Source organism: Carassius carassius, chromosome 24 (assembly GCF_963082965.1).
Source record: "Carassius carassius chromosome 24, fCarCar2.1, whole genome shotgun sequence".
Taxonomy (NCBI): domain Eukaryota; kingdom Metazoa; phylum Chordata; class Actinopteri; order Cypriniformes; family Cyprinidae; genus Carassius; species Carassius carassius.
In genome coordinates, this window is record NC_081778.1 from 31,794,990 (window position 1) to 31,816,128 (window position 21,139).

Genomic DNA, 21,139 nt, shown 5'->3' on the forward strand with positions numbered 1-21,139 from the left:
TGCAGAACTACACTGGTATTTCTATACAGTTCTAAATATTATTTTCAAAGTCACAGCAATTTAAAGATGATGTTCAAATAGCGGTGATCTGAAGAGATGAAGCACTTTAATACTTAAGTTTCTTTACGTTTCTCAGAGCGCTAGTACTAGTGATAACTGCTTTAGCAAACACATGCTAGGGCTGTGCGATATGGACAAAAAAAAACCTATCACGATTTTTTGATCAATTTTGCGATTTCGATTTTAATCACGATTTTGACACACACAGACATGTTTTACAGTCATAAATGCATTCAGTATAAATTTGAAACATATTTCCAAAAGAAAACCAATGAGAGCTTTATCAAAAAGTTGTAACATGTCTCTAGAACAGACTTAAGTCAAAATAATCACGAAGTAAAGATGTCAAACAAAATCTAGACATGGCAAAAAATAATAAAAAAATAAAATAAAACCCGTGTTCAGGGAGGGTTTTTTTTGCCATGCATTGGTCAAAGCTCACTGTAGCGGTGCCTCAGCTGTTATGTGTTTTGTAGGGCTGAAACGATCCCTCGAATAACTCGAGTTACTCGATTACAAAAAAATGATCGAGGCAAATTCCTCTGCCTCGAAGCCTCTTCATTTATTTTAAATCTCACGTCAGGTTCTTTCGCAATTATTTTGTTGATGTGACAACGCGTTTACGTCACCCACAAAGCCGAAGGAGACACAAGCGCTGCATCCGAAATCTCATACTGCAAGGAGTCAGCAGTGTTTTGATTAGAGCGCGCGGGCAAACGTAAAGAGAACGTCGTGGCGTGTGTCCACTGCAAGATAGAGCTGGCATACCACAACTAGGGACCTATGATTTCCGCGATGCAGAAAACGCGGAGGGAATCGCGGAATCCAGTCATAAAAATGGAATTTATAGTTTCATGCGGAATGGCACGGAATTTGCCAAATTGTGGAAAAATCTTTTTTTTTTTTTTTAAGGTTTTAATCACACAACATTTCTTCCATGTTTTATGTTTAATAGTAAATGCCATTTGTTTACCAAAAAGTTAAGTTAATAATCAATAATTAAAAGATAAATTAAATTAATGTTTTATGTGTTTAATGTGCATCTCAGAAAATGCTTTGTTTAAAACCCTAACTGAATGGCACTTAAATGCACTTAATTCATCTGTCAATTTTATTGTCATAGTTCACAGTTCAAGTACAGACAGAGAAACAATGGGTAATAATTAAATGTTTATTTTTGATGTATGCATTGCATTCTATGCATTTAAAAAATAGAAATATTTTTTTTCTAAAAAAGGAAACTTAGTTGTTCATTTTAAGAGACCTGTGACGGTCTCTGAGGAACCGCACGTTCAACATGGACGTTAATACGCACAAACACACACCGAGACTGTTTGGTGATACAAGAGTTTATTGTAATTATTGATCAGAGAGTGAATGAAATACCTGCAACCCTCCGGCCACACTCTCCACTGCAGAAACAAACACAGACTACCTTCCATTACAAAGACATTCACATTAATACGGGTGGCCAGCACCTTTACCACATGTGGAGGGACAAACTCACAGAAAACACTTTACACATGTTCCCTTAAATATACAGAGTCTGAAAGAAACATATTGGCATGATGTTCTACTTAATAAATCTACTTTGATGTTATTAATTCGTTCACATTAAACAGGAAATAACAGCAACAACTCGGCCACGTTGCCCCTGAAACCCCCCCCCACGCTCAATTAATACATGGTAGAGTCCCACCCTAAGCGGAACCAATAATTCCTGCCATTGTTTCTTACCAGGACTCTAAAAATCATGGGACAAACGCTACACGGGAACAATACACAGTTTACAGGTATTTCATTCACTCTCTGATCAATAATTACAATAAACTCTTGTATCACCAAACAGTCTCGGTGTGTGTTTGTGTGTATGTGTATGTGTGTGTATTAACGTCCATGTTGAACGTGCGGTCCCTACGTGACCGTCACAAGACACAGGAGTCTTACTTTCTCTTACATAATTATTAATTATTAATAGAAGCGTGTGCTCAGATCATAGACTGTATAAGGCTCAGATACACGCTGCCTTACAACGTGTCTCCTCTCGCTCAACCTGTGGCTGCGGAAAATTGTGCTATAAAGCGATTTAGAAATCGCGCACTCTCAAAACACAATTTTATTTCGATCTGAATGTTGCATGACTTTGCCTTCAGCAAACACAGAGAGTCTGTTAAAGACAGGATTCACCTGTGCATTTCGATAACGGAAAGTGAACTGGAGTCTCGTTTCCCTTTAAAAACCCCCTTCTTGATCTTATCCACAGAAGCTTAAATGTCATACTTAGCCATTCCAACAATGTTTAAAGATTAACTTCAATCACCAGCGAGAGCCTGTTACAGAATTAAAGTTCAATCCAGCCCACAACGGCTCAGAAATGGACTTTATTTCAGACTCCGTGAACAGCCAAAATTACACTAACATTAGCAGTTATCACATTAAATCATGCACAGGCCATATTTCACCCCAACATAAGAGAAAAATAAAGTATACTTAAAGAAATTAAAGGGTTTGATTGACAGGTAATGCATGAACTGATCAAACTTTATGAATACATGAATTGTAGGAATGCATAAATGCAAAGCGTCTGCCAACTGCATGAATAAAAATGTAATGTAATTGGTCTCTGTGTAATCCTACAATACACAAGGGTTATTTTCACTGCTGAGAAGAGAAGAAAAAAAAAAAAAAAAAAATTGAAACCTGACTGTATAATATCCTCACCCTTAAGTCATCCGAGATTAGGATGAGTTTGTTTCTTCGTCGGATTTGAAGAAATGTAGCATTGCATCGCTTGCTCTGCAGTGAATGGGTGCCGTCAAAATGAGAGTCTGATAGAAACATCACAATAATCCACTAGTGTTGTCACGATACCAAAATTATTGTTTCGATACCGACACCTAGTCAAGAATTGCGATTTCGATACTTTTTCGATACTTTTCCTGAAAAGGGAAAATACACTCAAATATCATTGCTGTGCTTTATTTTAAAACCAGGACAACATTCTAATCATATAACACACTAATAAATGAACATATGAACAGAAGATATATTAAACATTTGAACAAAATATGAAAATCAAAATATAAAAAATAGAGCAATGACATTCAAGGTAAAGAAAGAATAAATTTAGCAGCATTATCTCAGTTATCATAAGAAACATAAGAGTAATAAATTTATCTTGATTCTGAACTTTGAATAAAAATATGAACAGCGATTATATAAAACCATGTTTCTGAACTCAGAAGATTAAATATCAAAAGATAAATAATATCAATTTAAGCAATGGCATTCAAGTTAAAAAAAAAAAGCTAATAAAATTTAGCAGCAATATCTCAGATATTGTAACTTATCCTGTCAGTTGTGCAACCTTTTCTTTCAGAGGAGAAAACTCAGCCAGTGAGCTTTAATGAGCGTCATCTTTTTCTACCAGTCGTGGACCAGCGGCCACAGTATCACTTGTGCTCGCACATGCAGCCTGGTGATGCGCAGGTCGGTTTTTTCCCAACCCGCGAGTCCCGCTTTTATGAAATTATTTGGCCCGCCCCAGCCCGCAAATAAATAGAGCTGCAACGATTCGTCGACGTTGTCGACAAAAATCGATAATAGAAATAGTCGACAATGAATCTCATTGTCGAAGTTGTCGCCAGACATGTTTTTTTCCGACCGAGTGAGGCATCTCTCTACATTACAATCTCTGCCGAGAGTCGCACATGCGCATTAGCTTCTCTGCTGAGCGATAACATACAGAAATGGCGGCGTCCAACGCAGCAGCTGCGCGTACCAAAACATCTAAAGTTTGTGAGCATTTTAGCCTGGATACGGCGAATAAAAAGATTACCTGCATGGTTTGCAAAGCAGTCCTTGCGTATCACGGCAGCACCTGGGTGATGCATGAACATTTAAAGAGAAAGCACGTCGGACAGTTGAATGAAACGGAGTTTGACTCGCCTCGGTCAGATTTAAATAACATGGAAGCCAATACGTTTTGTTTTGGATGTACATTGTACATTTGTGACCCTGGATCACAAAACCAGTCTTATGTGTAATTTTTTTTTCAATTGAGATTTATACATCATCTGAAAGCTGAATACATAATCTTTCCATTGATATATTGTTTGTTATGATAGGATAATATCTGCTCCCAGAAGAGCGCAAGTCTCACACGAGACCTTGTGGATATGCTGACTTTCCTTAATATGAATAAACTGAACGACATAGCCTGAGCCTCATGTTGATTTTAAACTTGGTCTGTCCACCATGACAGGTTTGTGTCCAGGTAGTATCACACAGTCCATGTTTACAACTTAAATTCAGACGACTCTGAAAGCTTATTTTAAAACCGTTAGATTTCATAATGTTGAGACGAGTTGTAAAGTTCTTTTGCAACAGATTGAAAACTGAATGTATCTCACAAAATGCACTTAATATTTTTGTTTACGGTTTTATTGCTGCTAATGTGCCTGCCCCTGGTTTACAGGAAGAAAATGTTTACTTGATTTTAATTTATTTTTTCTTATAAAACAAATGTGCCTGTCCTTTATAAAAATGATAGAGTTTCTTTATTTATGCATTTAGGTCTATACTGACCGAGCGCTGTGCCTAATTGGTTTTAGACAGGGCATTTTTATTTACTTTTAGTATGAATCGGCCTATCAGCAGCAAAGTTCAATAAAATATGCATTTTTCATTGAAGTACCCCCTTCTTGTGTTTACTATCATTTTCCACAGAATTAAAGCAATCTCATGCTAAATTTTAGAAAAAATTTATAATTATTCGATTAGTCGACTAATCGTTTCAATAGTCGGTGACTAGTCGACTATTAAAATAGTCGTTAGTTGCAGCCCTACAAATAAAGTAACATTTCCTTACCCACCGCGACCCGCGCATCGGGGACATCACGGAAGATACGTTGCTGCTTAGACCGTATTTCATTTTTTTTTTTCATTTCATTGTAACCTTATCAAAGAACCTAATAAAATATGAAAATATATATTCCAAATATTTAATATAGGCTATATGAAATTACACTAGTGATGGTTCGTCCGTGAACGAATCTTTTAGGTGAACAAATCGTTCTCGTTCAGGTAATCCACTGACTCATATTTCTCGTTTACTGAAGTCCCTCCCTCAACAGCAGCGCGCGAGCACGGCGCTATTAGCAGCGCATGCGCAGCTCGTGAACAGCTCTGTGAACTGTTTCATCCTATCAAAGAGTTACTCAAGATAGGGCTGGGCGATATACAAAAAAAAAATGATATCTCGATCTTGTCAATTTTTACGATATTCGATATATATCTCGATATGTTTGCATTTGCATTTAAATAATAAAAAATAAAACATGATTTTCTTTTGCCCATTAAAAAAAAAAAACTATTTAGATTAAACAGCTAATTTAAGCAGTTAAAAAATCTAGACCAAGAGATCACTTACTGCTTTTTATTAAATGAATACATGTAGGCCTATATGTAACTGAAGCAGTGCGAATTAAGTAACAGTTACAGAAAGTGCATTCTTCTTTTTAGTGCATGCAATTCCCAATTTAAACTATGCAACTGGGATAAGTATTTTATTTAAAAAATTTTAACAAGTTTTTAAGCTAAGAACACAAGTCTGTCAACTGTCTGTGGTTTTAAGAGAAGCTCTGTGGCATGAAACTATGGTCCTACTGACACTGTCCTACTATCAGTGAAATTCCCCAATAGTAATTCCAAATGGCCATAGCCTATGTTTCTCTATTCAAACATCAGCGGTCGAGTAAGTGCATTTATTTTGCGATCACAAATGCAAACGGTGGGCAAAACACAAATGGTGGGAAGTCGTGGCCTAATGGTTAGAGAGTCGGACTCCCAATCGAAAGGTTGTGAGTTCGAGTCCCGGGCCGGCAGGAATTGTGGGTGGGGGGAGTGCATGTACAGTTCTCTCTCCACCTTCAATACCACGACTTAGGTGCCCTTGAGCAAGGCATCGAACCCCCAACTGCTCCCCGGGCGCCGCAGCATAAATGGCTGCCCACTGCTCCGGGTGTGTGCTCACAGTGTGTGTGTGTGTTCACTGCTCTGTGTGTGTGCATTTCGGATGGGTTAAACGCAGAGCACAAATTCTGAGTATGGGTCACCATACTTGGCTGAATGTCACGTCACTTTCTGTCACTTCAAACAATACAGTTGAGATCTCACGACAGAACACAGACCGGCTGAACGACGCTTTCATTAGATCGCTCAATTCCAGCTTGTTAGTGTTTTCAGATTATCGTCGGTGGCTCTTCTGCAATGAGGAGTGAGCATGTGCGCATGGTTGCCAGATTGCTTAAAATAAGCAAACACCGGGCAGAAAATGTATCCTTGTAACAGTGGAGCTCTGATTCGGAGATTTAAACTCTTGTTATCTGGCAACCGCTATCATTACAACTCTCGTAGTAGAGGGGCGTAGAGCAGTCAGCAGTTACAGGTTCCTTTTTTGGACATTCGGCGCGTTCTTTTGGGAAAGTATGCTTGAATTTGAAATATTCAATATTCCCGATATATTCAAATTGTACATCGTCGTCAAAATTATTCCGATGTTATCGCTAATATTCGATATATCGCCCAGCCCTAACTCAAGATGTGACGGAGCATAGTGCTGGGCGGTTTGACCAAAAACGTATATACCGTTTTTTTTTTCCAAAATTATATAGTGTACAGGCTAATATTGAACCAACTAAAATGCAAAGGAATGTAAAAAAAAAAAAAAACCTTTTTAGTGCAAAATCAAACTGTATTTGTAGCAAACCCTTAACAATAAACCCTGTGACTGCTCTGTGGCACTCATCTCGTCTCTGCGTGGACATTTTCCCTCTTGCTGCCAGTGTGAAGGGATTGGCACCTGCTGGTATTGTCTTCCTATTCCTAACATCAGGTTGGACCGGTGCAGAGGCTAATGTGAAGGGGGAAATAACAGCGCTAACGCTACAGCAACCGACTAATAGCACAAGCTAACAAACATAAAGTGGTAGTCAACATCATGGGGATGCATTCGTATCCCCATAGTAGTGAAATTCAGGGGCGGACTAGGACCAAAAAGTGGCCCTGGACTTTCTGGCCCACAGCAGCCCACCACATCATAACGCAAACGCCCCTGTTTTGATGTCATTTATTAATTTCATATTTAAGTATACAGTTTGGGGATTTTAACCAATAGGGCAACCGATACTCCGTGGAAACCAGTGTTTCACAAACTGAATAGATCTGAAGGTGCAGGGCTCGCAAAATCGTTAGCCCCACGTCCCGGAGCTATTGCGTTTTCCAGTCCGATGGGTTATCGTGATGTAAAATTCCTAACTTGATTCGCGTTGTTCACTCGCTTAAAGGGGTGAGACGGATAGTTTCAAACGTAGTTGATCGTTTGCACTTGTTTTTAAATATTGCTGATTCAAGCATTTTAAACAATTCGCACGCGTTCGGAGCTTGTGGGCACTCATTCACAGCACGCGCTGCGAGCAGCATTTCAGACAATGTGCGTACGAAGAAAGAATTCATCTTTCGCGACAATTATTTTTTATCTCAAAATAATTGTCTCTGCAAGTATTCTCGTAAACACAGTCGGTTATGTTTTAAGTGAACGTATACAGTGGCCTGCTGCTCAGAGAAATTCGCTGTACCGGATAAATCTCTCTCTCTCTCTCTCTGTTATTTAGACGATGTGAAAGGGGGCGTGTTTCAAGATATGCAATGGAGTAGACCAAACTAAACAGGGAAGGAGGGCAAAACACATCCAAACAAATGCTTCATTAAATTGGTGGTGTTGCTGGCTTTGGTTGCAATACTCTTATCGCATATGTTGCACTTTGCTGACTTGGCATCCACTTTTACACTTTAGACCTCTTTGGCATTGTAAAACGGAAACATTTTGAGAAAAAATACTACACTTGTGTTGTGTGACTGCGAGTATCTTCAGAAATCCTCCCCGTCACGTCACGTGGTGGTGGACAGCCAATCATGGCGAATTTAGGTCCTTACATGCACGTATGCTACAAGCTCACACAGACACAGCCGCTTGGCAAAAAAAAATAAAAATAAAAAAATAAATAAAAAAACGCCGCTTGGCTTTTGGAACCGAAATTTGGCACAGAAAGATAAATAATTTTTCGATACTCATAGTATCGAAGTGTTTCGTTCGATACCATAAAGGCATCGAAGTTCGGTACCCAGCCCTAGTTATAGGTGCTGTGCAGATACGCTCGTTTTCATATTTAGCATACAGAACATAACTCCATGTTTAATCCCCGATTAATGTGAAAATTATATATGAACTGTCTGACCAAACAATTAAAATGTTAGTTATGCAAGAAAACCTCGTGCTTTGTTCATCTGAACAAATTATTTAAACTATTTAATGCGATTATGCACACATTTTAGTAAAGCCAAATCAGTTTAGTAAAGCCACTAATGCAGCCATCTCGCTGTAGTGCTTTTTTGCTGCTTGCGTGAGGAGAAAAAACACAGACGTCCATAGAGAGGCACTGGAAGCGTGCGTTGCACACACCAACATAAAATACGTCTCTTACAAATCTGGAACGCAGTCATTCTTTGAAGTATCGATACTAATAAATTTAGGAATCGTGATGTTTTTAATTTCCGAGAATCGCGATACTTTTGAAGCATCGGTGCACCGTGCAACACTATAATCCACAGCACTCCAGTCCATCAGTCAACATCTGGAGAAGACAAAAGCTGAAACAAATCCATCATTAAGATGTCCATAATCCATGGACATCTCTTCCAACTCTTCCTGCAGTGAAAAAGTGCATTTCCTGTTGTCTCTCACATCAAAATCCAGACACATTTTTGTTTAGAGTGGTTTAAACGCTGCTTAATCTTTGCAGATTTCTCTCCTGATTCAGACCAGAACACTTTTTCACTGGAGGATGCACTATTATGGATTATAGACTCTATGTGTTTGATGCTGGATGCGTTTCATCTTTTGTCTTCTCCAGATGCTGACTGATGGACTGGACTCATGTGCTGTGGATTGTGATGTTTTTATCAGACTCTCATTCTGACGGCACCCATTAACTGCAGAGCAAGTGAAGCAATGCTACATTTCTCCAAATCTGATGAAGAAACAAACTCATCCTAACCTCAGATGATCTGAGGGTGAGTCTTCAGAAAATGTACATTTTAGGTGAACTATTCCTTTAAAGCAGTACAACAAATCAACAACAACTCTGCTTGACAGTAATGAGAATGTTACGTCAAATGTGCACAATGCATTGGTCCTAAAAATAAGCTTAATTTTCTTATTTCTTCGGATTTTGGGGTGAAATGTGACCAGAACCTGTTCTTGAGAGGTTCATGAGATTCAAGCCAGTTAAACCACATGACACCCGTGTTTATGAAACATCAGATTACGGAGCAGGTTCTCAGAAAAGCGACAACAAAAAGAGCCACATAAGGACTGAACTGAAGCTCTCGGAAATAACCATCTCTCACATGCATCTCTACACCTGATCAGAGAGCTTCCCAACCACAACCTGTTGCAATCTCTCATCACCGCTGCACCATCAGGTTCACATGCATTAGTCAAAAAACCTGCAAAGCTGCACAAAACTGCACCAGTTCAGAGAAGATCTTCCAAGGGTTCATAACATCCTAATACAAACCCACCAGATCACTTCAACCCCAAATAAACCAAAACATGGTCTTTCTTCACTCTAACTTGGTCGGTTTAACCTAATAAGCGGTGACGTGACCTAGTGGTTAAAAATCTGTGACAAGTTGACTCCGCATCAAAAAAAAAAGAGCAATGCTTTAAAGCTGCTATAGGAAAAGGTGTACAGCAAACAAGCTAAAAAAACTGAATTATGTGTTTATAAACTGGTAAATGAAACTGAAATGGGTAGACGGGAGGTGAACTAACGCGAAAACATTTCCTAAACTTTCCACAAGTGTTGATTCAGTCACTATTACCCTTGATCTCATGACAAAGTGGTTAGTTTACAAATAACAATCATGAGATTGAAACTCAACCTACTTGGATATACATAAGTGCATTGATATTAATATTAAAATGTTGAAGTGAAACTGTATGTGCATGAAACGCGTCAACTATATATATAGACAATATTAAAAACACAGGTTAAATATATAATATGAACAAATAACGCGGTAAAGATCTCAGGTGAACTAACGTTAGATCAAACTCTTACCTCCGAAGAGATGAGGCGACAGGTGAGCAGGTAAAGATCCGATCACGAGTCTCGGAGCGCCGGTGGACCGCTCGGTCTCCTCCGGTGTGCTGTTACCGGACTCCTGAGGACTGTACGCTCCCGAGCTCGGTATAGTGATGCTCGACTGGGGTCGCGCGCCCAGGCCACCGGAACGCGTCCTGGAGCCGGTATAGTGCGCGGTCGTCGTCGTTGACGAAGACGACGATGAAGATGTAGCACCCGAGGCGCCGTGCGCGTGATAACGCATCGCCATAACCGCCGTCCTGCCGTTACTCGACGGGAGATCCGAGCCCGAGTACGCTCGCGTGCGGCCGTTGGCAGCGGGACTGCTCTGTTTGGCCCCCATGCCAACCGACACTTCCCTTCGATTTTTAACGATTAAGAACAAACAAACAAACAAACAGTGAAACACACGCACACTGACAGCGAGCGAACGGGAAGCGTTGACCGTTACATCTGACGTCACGCGCGTGTCAGCTAAACTTTTTTTGAAAGGGGGTTTAAATCGCACTCGCGGGTTCCCGCGCTCGTTTCTGCCTCCCGCGCTGCAGTTTCCAAACTAACGTCCTCAGGGCCATGTCGTGGAGCTCTGACACGACGTTCTCCTCGTAAACCGCGCGCTGAAGGCTGCTGTGCCCGCTGCGGGCGCTTATAACCAGGGTTGCCAGGTTTCACAACAACACCCGCTCAGTTGATCATTGTGGGAGGGTGATTTCACCGGTACAAATCGCGTTCCGGCGGGTAAAATGCACTTTTTTTTTTTGGCGGGTTTCCCCTGATAAAATTCGCATTAACGTTATTGTTATTAAACAATATGTTATTAAAACAACCGTCGGCGACAGTGTTAAAGTAGTCTTTTTCGGCGGACATGGCAACACCGGTTATTACGCAAACTCAACGTGTTGAACTGCTGCGTGCAGAGTGCGAAAGCGAGTCGAGGCGAGGCGGGGCTTGCCGATGACGTCATAATCCCGGTAAATAGACCCTGGCAAGCGTGCTTGTCAGCTGTTGTTGTTGTGGTTAATGACACATTTAAACTTAAATGTAAATATACAGCGGACACAGCTGCATTTGTGTTGTTATAAACCTATTTTATGATTGTATATTATTTTATCACAAACTCTATTATCAATGCACACAATAAAATAAAAATAACGGTGTAATAATTTGTAAATATATATATAGTAATATATTCAAATATATATAGTGATGAAGCATTATTAATACAGACCAGGATCATTTGATTTGAACACAGTTATGATCACAACTTCTTCACTGTTTATCTGTCGGTGCATCTGTTGTCTTATTATTGTCTCGAGCACAAAGAAAACACACAGCACTCGTCGAGCACGTGACATAAACACCGTGAACTTTTCCATACTGTCTTTCTGCTCGGCATTCCTGCAGGGAAATGTGGAGGAAATTCCTAGATTGTCGAAGGATTCCAACCATGCACTGTAAAAAAAAATAAAAATAATAATAATAATAATAATAATAAAGAAAGAAAGAAAATGAGAAAGAAATATTAGATTTGATACTGTAATTAAAGCGGTTAGTTGATTCTCAGAAGCTTCTGGTCAGATTATAGTTTATTTATCGCAATAATTAACATTATTATTATTATGTCCCCATACATTTCTAATAGAAGCCATTTAAATAATTATATGGAAACCAAATTGAAGATAAAATATGAGACAATATTAATAATGTCCCTGCTGGACATTATTAGAACTGCAAAACAAACTTCAGGTCAGCGTGTGTCATCCTAATCGTAATTTCCATGCAGTGTAAGTGAAAGTGAAAAGTGTAAGTGAAAATAACTTTAATTGTTCTTTTATATGCTTTTATGAAACACTGACAACAATACAACATTATAAAGGAAACGTAAATTGCAAATCATTTCACTCGTTGTTGCTGCACTATAAATATTTATAACAATGCTTAGAAACAATAATAACAATATTATATTTTTTGTGAAATAGATTTTCTTTATATTTCATTGAGAGTAAATACAGGAGGGAAACTTCATGAAGTGAACGTGAACAGGAAGCTACAATGTTTGCTTTTAAAACTCCTACAGTTTGTCCTTGAAGCAGATTTATGTTACAATGTTTCATCCATCAGTTCATGAGCACAAAAGGCTGTGGGTTCAATTCCCAGGGAACACATACTGTTAAAAAAAAAAGAAAAAGAAAGTGAAGTGACATTCGGCCAAGTATGGTGACCCATACTCAGAATTTGTGCTCTGCATTTAACCCATCCGAAGTGCACACACACAGAGCAGTGAACACACACACACACACACTGTGAGCACACACCCGGAGCAGTGGGCAGCCATTTATACTGCGGCACCCGGGGAGCAGTTGGGGGTTCAATGCCTTGCTCAAGGGCACCTAAGTCGTGGTATTGAAGGTGGAGAGAGAACTGTACATGCACTCCCCCCACCCACAATTCCTGCCGGCCCGAGGCTCGAACTCACAACCCTTTGATTGTGAATCCGATTCTCTAACACCAGGCCACGACTTCCCTGGTGAAAAAAAATTTATATACTTTTTTTTTTATGTATATAAAATTTTTTTTTATAAAAAAACAAATGCGATTTGTTTTTTATGTATATCGCTTTGGATAAAATGTATAAATGTAAATGTTCACACACACAGAGACACACTCAGACTGGTGACAGTTTAACTAGACTTCTATAGTTTTTATTGACATTTTAAATTAGGTTTTATTAAATTTTTTCTGTTATCATTTTAAGTTTAGTTAAAGTTTAAGTAATGTGTTTTTTGTTGTTGTTGTTGTTGTTATCATTATTATTATTAGTTTTTATTAATTTAATAACTCATTAATTTAATTTAAGAATTTGTTTTAGTTATAGTAGTAAAGTTAAACAATGAAAATCTGAAATGTTTTTTATTTTGGCAGCTAGAAAAATATAATAATATATATAATACATATATATAATTTTATTTGTCATTTAACATTTATTTCATTTCAAGAAAATGTTTTTTTTATTATTACTATTATTTTATTGTTGTTGATTTTATAATTATTATTCATTGTGTTGTGGAAATTGCAGTAATTTGCAAGGGACAACTTCTCACTTTGAGCACACGAATGCGTGTCTCGTTTATTTCAAAGCAGAAAACAGAATACTCGAACAATGGCGCTGACCGGCGTGTTACGTCATCACGCATTCCGAACATTTAAAGGGACCACGATCGCTGAACAGTTATGCAGAACACAGTGTACAGAACTACACTTAACAATGGTGAATTATGTCTGTCACATTCACTACAGTGTCAGCATTCTTATGATTGTCATTATTATTATACACTATGTTAATAATAATAATAATAAATATACCCGGTGTTAGGATTATTATTATTATACTCTTTGTTAGGATTGTTGTTGTTATTGTTGTTGTTTCAGTCCTCTGATAAATTAGCCTTTAATTTTCTTGCTTATAGAGACGAGAGTATTTTATCACTGAAAAAATGAACTTTCCCTCCTAATGCTTTTGTGCTGAAACTGCACAACTGTATTGAGTGGGGAAACCCACCAGAAGTGTTTTTAAGGCCCACATTGACCCTCTCTATGCTTCAGTGTGAGACGCAGCAGAACTCTGATGTTTTAAACCGGTCCCCTGGAATATATTTTAATTCTTTAAAAATATATATTTGTAATATATACAGTGTATTATATGTTATGTATTTATTAAATTTTTTGTGAATAAATTTAAATACATATTTCTTTTTGTAATAATTAATATATTTATATATATTTAACGATATATATATATATATATATATGTAATCAATAAATATAAATAAATGATTAATAAAAAAAACTTAATTGTGTCAGTATTCTTATGATTGTCATTATTATTATACACTGTGTTAATAATAATAATAATAATATTAAATATACCCTGTGTTAGGATTATTATTAGTATTATTATTATTTTACTAATCTAAAAAATATCTATTGATCTTACTTTTTTAAAATGTTAATGCAATAATATATATATATATATATATATATATATATATATATATATATATCAATCAATCGATCAATCAACATTTATTTGTATAGCGCTTTACAACAACCGCCAGGTATCCAAAGTGCTTCACATCATAGAATACAATAAACATCATATCATACAATAAATACATATAACAAAAAAGAAAACAGCAAGAGGGAAATTGTGTCACCACTACTATGTATTAAAAGCCATCCTAAACAGGTGGGTTTTAAGTTTAGACCTAAAAAGAGTTTCATCTGCAGTTGTACGTATATCAGGGGGTAACTTGTTCCAAAGTCTTGGGGCAGCAACTGCAAACGCCTGATCACCCCAACGCTTGTACTTTGACCTTGGGACTTCTAAAACCAGTTGATTTGAAGACCGTAACGACCGGCTGTGCTCACGCAGGGTTAAAATCTCACTTATGTACTCCGGTGCTCGGCCATTTAGGGCCTTAAAAACGAACAACAAAATCTTAAAATCTATTCTAAACTGTACTGGAAGCCAGGGCTGGACTGGGAAAAAAAATCGGCCCGAGCATTTTTGCCCAGACCGGCCCACTATATGATCATAAACACCACCCATCTTTGCACGCCCTTAATTATATGCATACCAACTCCTATTCATAAAACCACTAATGCCATGTAATGAGTATAGGAACGAGTGAGAGTTAACAGATGAAATAAGTCAAAATTGTATATTTATTAATACAGTTGAACTATACTCCACAGCGGTGAATCCTAAAACAAGCTATAAGCGGCTCTGGCATAGCAATACCAGTGTTTCTTACAGGATTTTTGTTAAAACTATGGTGGTGTGTCTTCGGTCCTTCTAGGGGGGTTCGGGGGCATGCCCCCCCATGAGAAAATTTTGTGCATTTTAATGTTAAATTCATTAATCTGGTGCACTTTGAGAGTTCAAAATTAAAAGCTCCAACCCATATTCAGTGTGCAAATTAAACAAAGAAAAATTCAAACCTCTTTTAGTTACAGTGTCTATTTACATTACACCTATACATAATAATAGTTATAATATTAATCCAATGACAGTAATAGCCATATTTTGTAAAACAAATGCACAAAAAAGGGAACTTTCTTAATTAATTGTACCAATTTCTATACTTGAAAGAGATAAGCACATGATCTTTTATTTTGACGCAAACTGCATCAAGCTTTTATTTTGACGGAAAACATGGTTTACAAACGATCTTATTAAATTTCTAGTGAATTGCGGTAATCATCAACTATGCAGATGTGGAAATAATCTACACTCATGACATGGCCTAAGTGTTTTGAAAGTAGTTCTGCTTACCGCAGTTTCTACACTTTCTCATCTCTCTCCTGATCCTCCGTCCTCACTATCATCATCTGCCACAGGAGCTGATGAAGGTCAGAAAACATATATTTTGACACAGTTTACAGTGTCTGCTTTAAGGGCCTGGTTCTATTTTTTCACGCTATTTATCTGCACATTCCTTGCGTTTCTTCTCCATCTTTTTTTACAGATACACACTGATACTGCTGCCGCTCGCTCACTCGTTTAAAGTTGTGATTGGGCCAGCCCAGTGTCAATCAAGAAAAGAGCCAATGGGCCGCTGATCTACGTGTTTCATGGGCTGGTCTGTCAGGAAAAAAACTAACAATGACTTTGACCAATGCACTACACCGGCACAAACCCAGCGCCGCCAATTAAACAAAACAAAACAAAACGAATGGGCCGCCGATGTACAAATTTTATGGGCCGTTTAAAAAAAAAAAGTATGAGTATGAGATATCGGCCCAAAAAGCACGTCGGCCTACCGGGCAAATGCCCGGTATGCCCAATGGCCAGTCCAGCCATGCTGGAAGCCAGTGTAAGGAATAGAGGACAGGAGTAATGTGTACACGCTTAGGTGTATTTGTTAAAAACCGAGCGGCAGCATTTTGCACAAGTTGAAGTCGTGCAATAGAGCCTTGACTTAAACCTACATAGAGAGCATTACAATAATCCAACCTCGAACTAATAAAAGCATGAATCACCTTTTCTAGATCATGCCTATTAAGAAAAGGCTTAACTTTAGCTAGAAGACGAAGCTGAAAAAAACTCATTTATATATATATATATATATATGTATGTATAGATAAAATGTTTAAAAAAATTTAAATCAATCAATAAATAATAAAAAAATTTGATAAAATAGAAAAATGAATGAATCAACATTTATTCCAATCTAACAATCATAATTGAACAGAATGATGGGTGTTTTCCTGCAGGATCTGTGAGTGTCCAGCAGGGGGCAGCGCTGCCTGACTTTAGATCAGCCGCTCATGGGACATCCGGAGGAGGATTTTTAATGCAAATTTTTGTATATGGTTTTCATAACTTACAGTTTTTTACAATCACTTTGCTACTATTTTCAGAACCTTGATGTCATTTTTCACAACTCTAGACACAAAACTCAAAACGGTTATCACTTGTAACACAGGCTGTCTAATGTTCAAAACATTGCCTTGCGCATTCACATCTTTAAAGAAATCTTGCACTTGCACAATCATTGGTTCAAAACACAAATTTACTGTGAAATACCACTGAAACATAACTATAGATCACCCACACACAAGCAACCGATAGTTTCACTGTGTCATTGTTCGTACAATCATTAAATATTGTAAAACAAAATAGGTGATACAGGTTTCATTATGGTACTACATGTACAGTAAATACATCTCTGTAAAAGTACTGCAGTAGTAGAGAGAATACTAGAGACACGGTGGAATCATTGAACAAAGTTTGTAATATATTGATGCAAAACACTACAGTACTGTACAATTACAACATAGGTTTATTTGAATCAAAGCAAAAATAATTAGCTATGAAATTGAAACCCACCACACCATCTTCTGATATAGCTGCACACATGGTAATGTTAGCCGCACGTTGTCCAGGTACTTGGATGGTTTCCCGCTGGCCAATGAACTTCTGACCTCTCCTCCTTGTCTTGGCCAGATTAAAACCTGCCTCATCCAAATATATGAATTTGTGATGGTCATCATCAGCATCCAGCTCCGTCACCCTCTAAAAATACATTTTAGAAAGAGATTTAGAGATTACTGTACAATGTAGAATTTTTGTGAATGTTTTTACAACAACCATCTTGAAACTGAACTTACCTGAACATACTCAGTCCTCAGTTGCTTAACTCTGTCTGCATTTCTTTCGAAAGGCACACGGTATAGTTGTTTTATAGATACCTGGTGCCTTTTCAGTATGCGTGCAATAGTCGGCAAACTTATGGATCCCACATTGTTGAACATGTCTTCATTGTCCAAGATATGCTGGCGAATTTCTGTAAGATGAATATCATTTCTGGCCCGAACCAAATCGACCACAGCCTGCTCTTGTTGGTCAGTTAGAATTCTGCCTCTGCCTCCACTATTTGGCCTGGTCACAAAAGTACTGTCAATAGTGTAAATAGTCTGAAAAGGTGGTACAGTATTTGGGGCCATAGACACAGTGTCTGATGAAGCATTATGATAAAATATTAGGCTACATCCATGGATATTGTAGTCTAATTGGTTCATGCTCCGCGCTAATTGGTGACAATGAATCTCGTTATCTTGAAACGTTCATGATTTACAGTAAACATGGAAGATTGTTTGTGAGTTTCCATACTAAGAGTAATGCAACAGTTACTTATCATTTTGAGCAGTTGTATCAATTGATAGTTAGATCATTGTAAGGAAATGAATAGACTCTCATTTGAAATGTAATGTGTGAATTGCCTTTTGAAATAGTAGCACTTTGATGTTAAGTTGTGTCATATTAAACAGGTGATTTTTGTTGAATGAACAAATGATCTGAGTTTTATGTGTATTGTATCCAAGCAATTGAGAAAAGGGTTAAAGTTTTGAAAAATGTGCATTTTGATCATTGGTTGTGAGTTTTGTGTCTAGAGTTGTGAAAAATGACATCAAGGTTCTGAAAATAGTAACAAAGTGATTGTAAAAAACTGTAAATAAATAATTACATAAATACACAGTTTCTCAGTTAAAGGTGTTTGATTCTAAAACTGAGTTCCCAGAATGAAATGCAGAAGTCTGGTGTAAAGTGGCTCTTTGTGGGGCGGCTGTGGCCTAATGGTTAGAGAGCCGGACGTGTCTCGGTGCTGGCAGGAGTTGTAGGTGAGAGGGAGTGAATGAACAGTGCTCTCTTCCTCCCTCAATACTCATGACTGAAGTGTCTTTGAGCAAGGCACTGAACCCCCAGTTGCTCCCTGGGCGCTGGATCTATAGCTGCCCACTGCTCCGGGTGTGTGTTCACAGTGTGTTCACTTCTCACTGCTGTGTGTGTGTGTGTGTGTGTGTGCACTTGGATGGGTTATATGCAGAGCACCAATTCAGAGTATGGGTCACCATACTTGGCAAATGTCGCGACTTTCACTATTCCTTTCACTCTTCTGATGGACGTGGAGCAGCGCTTCAATCCGTCCAGGTGTGTGGGAGCTTTGGGACTGGATGAAGAACAGGATTAAAGTTAAGTTAAAACACTGATGATCTCAGATGACCCATTAATTGCGTCTGGGCTTTTGAGACCCCTAATGAAAAGCAAATACAATGAAACACACTGTGAGTTTTCTGCTGCAATCTCAGAGGGGTCAGCTGACACACACACACACACACACACACACACACACAGCTTTCACTAATGAGGGCATCTCACTGATGATTTTATATAGGTGATGATGTTTGCTAAAGCTCAACCTCAACCAACCCCTAAAGAAAAACAATTATTTCCAAATAATTTCTCTAAAAATAAGTATAACCAAATACAGAAATATTTTATTAATGTATTATTATTATTATGCAGTATATAGAATTATATTACTATTCAGTAAAATATTTTTATTTGCATTTTTTAAATTTAAATAAATATTTTAAGCACATTTTTAAATGAATATTTAACAAAGTATGTAAATTAATAATTATTAAAAAAATTAGAAATAAAAGTAAAATATAAAAAGTATCTATCTATCTATCTATCTATCTATCTATCTATCTATCTATCTATATAATATATAGTATTTTATCATTATATAGTATTATATTTATTTATTTACATTTTTACTTAAATTAAAAAGGAATTCATATTTACGTAATGATATATATAAAATGTAATATTTAATAAAAATTTGTTAAATTATTCTGCAATATATTTTTTTAAATAAGTAAAAAATATATATTTTATATCAACCAATCACTATATAAATAAATAATATTTTAAATTAGTTTTAGTTATTTTTAATAAGTAAATGTAAATATATAAATAAATACATTTTAACATTTAAACTATATATTAAAAAAAATGTTTGGAGAGATTTAACCCATAAACTAAACTAAATTTAGAAATGTTGCTTTGGCAGGTAACTGAAATATTAAGTTGAAGCACTAAAATTATTAAAAAAAAAAAAAAAAAAAAATATCTAAAATAAAAATAAACCTAAATACTCATATTTTTTTAAAAAAGCTAATAATTGAACAAACAATGTGAACACGTGCACAATTTCTCAATTACAGACGTCTGCTGTGGTCTAAGCGCTGAACATCTATGGCAAGCCATTTCAACATTCAATGCAAATCTATTCTCATGCTAGGACTTACTTTTTAGATGCTAGTATCTCTTCAATTAGCTACTAGTACCTTTTTAAAAGATAATAGTACTTATTTATTACACACTAGTACCTATTAAATATATACTAGTGCTTATTCATTGGCTACAAGTACGTATTATTACTGTAAACTGTATACATTAGTACTGTATACACACTGCAAACACCTGAGGCACCGCTACAATTACTGAGCTCTATGAACAATGCATGGCAAAAAAGAAAAAACAAAAGTCCCTGGACAAACATATGTGTGTGTGTTTTTTTTTGCCATAAGTCTATAAATTTTGTTACATCTTTACTATAGTGATAATTTTGACTTATGTCTGTTCTAGAGACGTTAAAACTTTTTGATAAAGCTCTAATTGGTTTTCTTTTGGAAATATGTTTCATATTAATCCTGAATGCATTTGTGAAAGCATATCGGTGTGTGTCACAATCGCAAAATTGATCAAAGAAATCGCGATGGTTTTTTTTTTGTCCGTAATTTTAAAATTATGACCATAATGTCCAGAATTAAAATAGATTGTTGCATTTTTTTACAAGTTAAATGTAAAAACGGCTTGCCACAGAACATCTGAGATTCTGTCGGCCAATCAGGAGCTGAATTACAGGTTACAGATTACAGCCATAAGAGCAGAGAAGATTTGTACATTATCAAAGTATTCATTTGAACATTCCTCACCAGTATCAAATGAGCAAAAATGTGCTTATCAAGTGCCTGGAATTTTTCTCCATTATTCCAAGTCAATTTAGGCTGAGATGTCACTAAAAATGAAGAAATAGGCAGATTATGCATATGAAATATGACTGATTTCATTAGAATTTCATCACAGCCGGATTTTAATGCGTGTTCATCTGTCAACACTTCAAATAAAGCTGATATCAGGGCACTTGCTCATATTTTCAGGCATGCAGGAGGAAAAATGCTGTGTTGTCTTACCTTGGTGCTTTGTAAATATACAGACACATACACGTTTAAAGCTCATTTTTGTAAATAAATGGACTGAATTAAATGCTTTTTTATTTTTAGATTTAAAAAATAATAAATGCAGTTGAATTAACAAATCAATGTCTTGAAAGAATTTAAAACATACCTTTATTTTATATTTTAAAATAAATAAATAAATAAATTAGGGTGATTGTTTACTCATTTACTGATCACTTTTGTATAATAATAATAAAAAGTATTAATAATAATAATGA

The 21,139-nt window shown here is 36.8% G+C and overlaps 1 protein-coding gene across 1 annotated transcript in view; it reads right to left on the bottom strand.

Moving 5' to 3' along the window:
* The window catches only part of LOC132103468 (E3 ubiquitin-protein ligase znrf2-like), a 47,143-nt gene extending 36,199 nt beyond the window's left edge, over window positions 1-10,944 (bottom strand). The window contains exon 1 of the mRNA XM_059508599.1: window positions 10,245-10,944. Coding sequence (XP_059364582.1) covers window positions 10,245-10,611 — 367 coding nt within the window. The 5' untranslated portion in view covers window positions 10,612-10,944. The remainder of the gene's footprint in view (window positions 1-10,244) is intronic.
* Window positions 10,945-21,139: the final 10,195 nt, after the last annotated feature.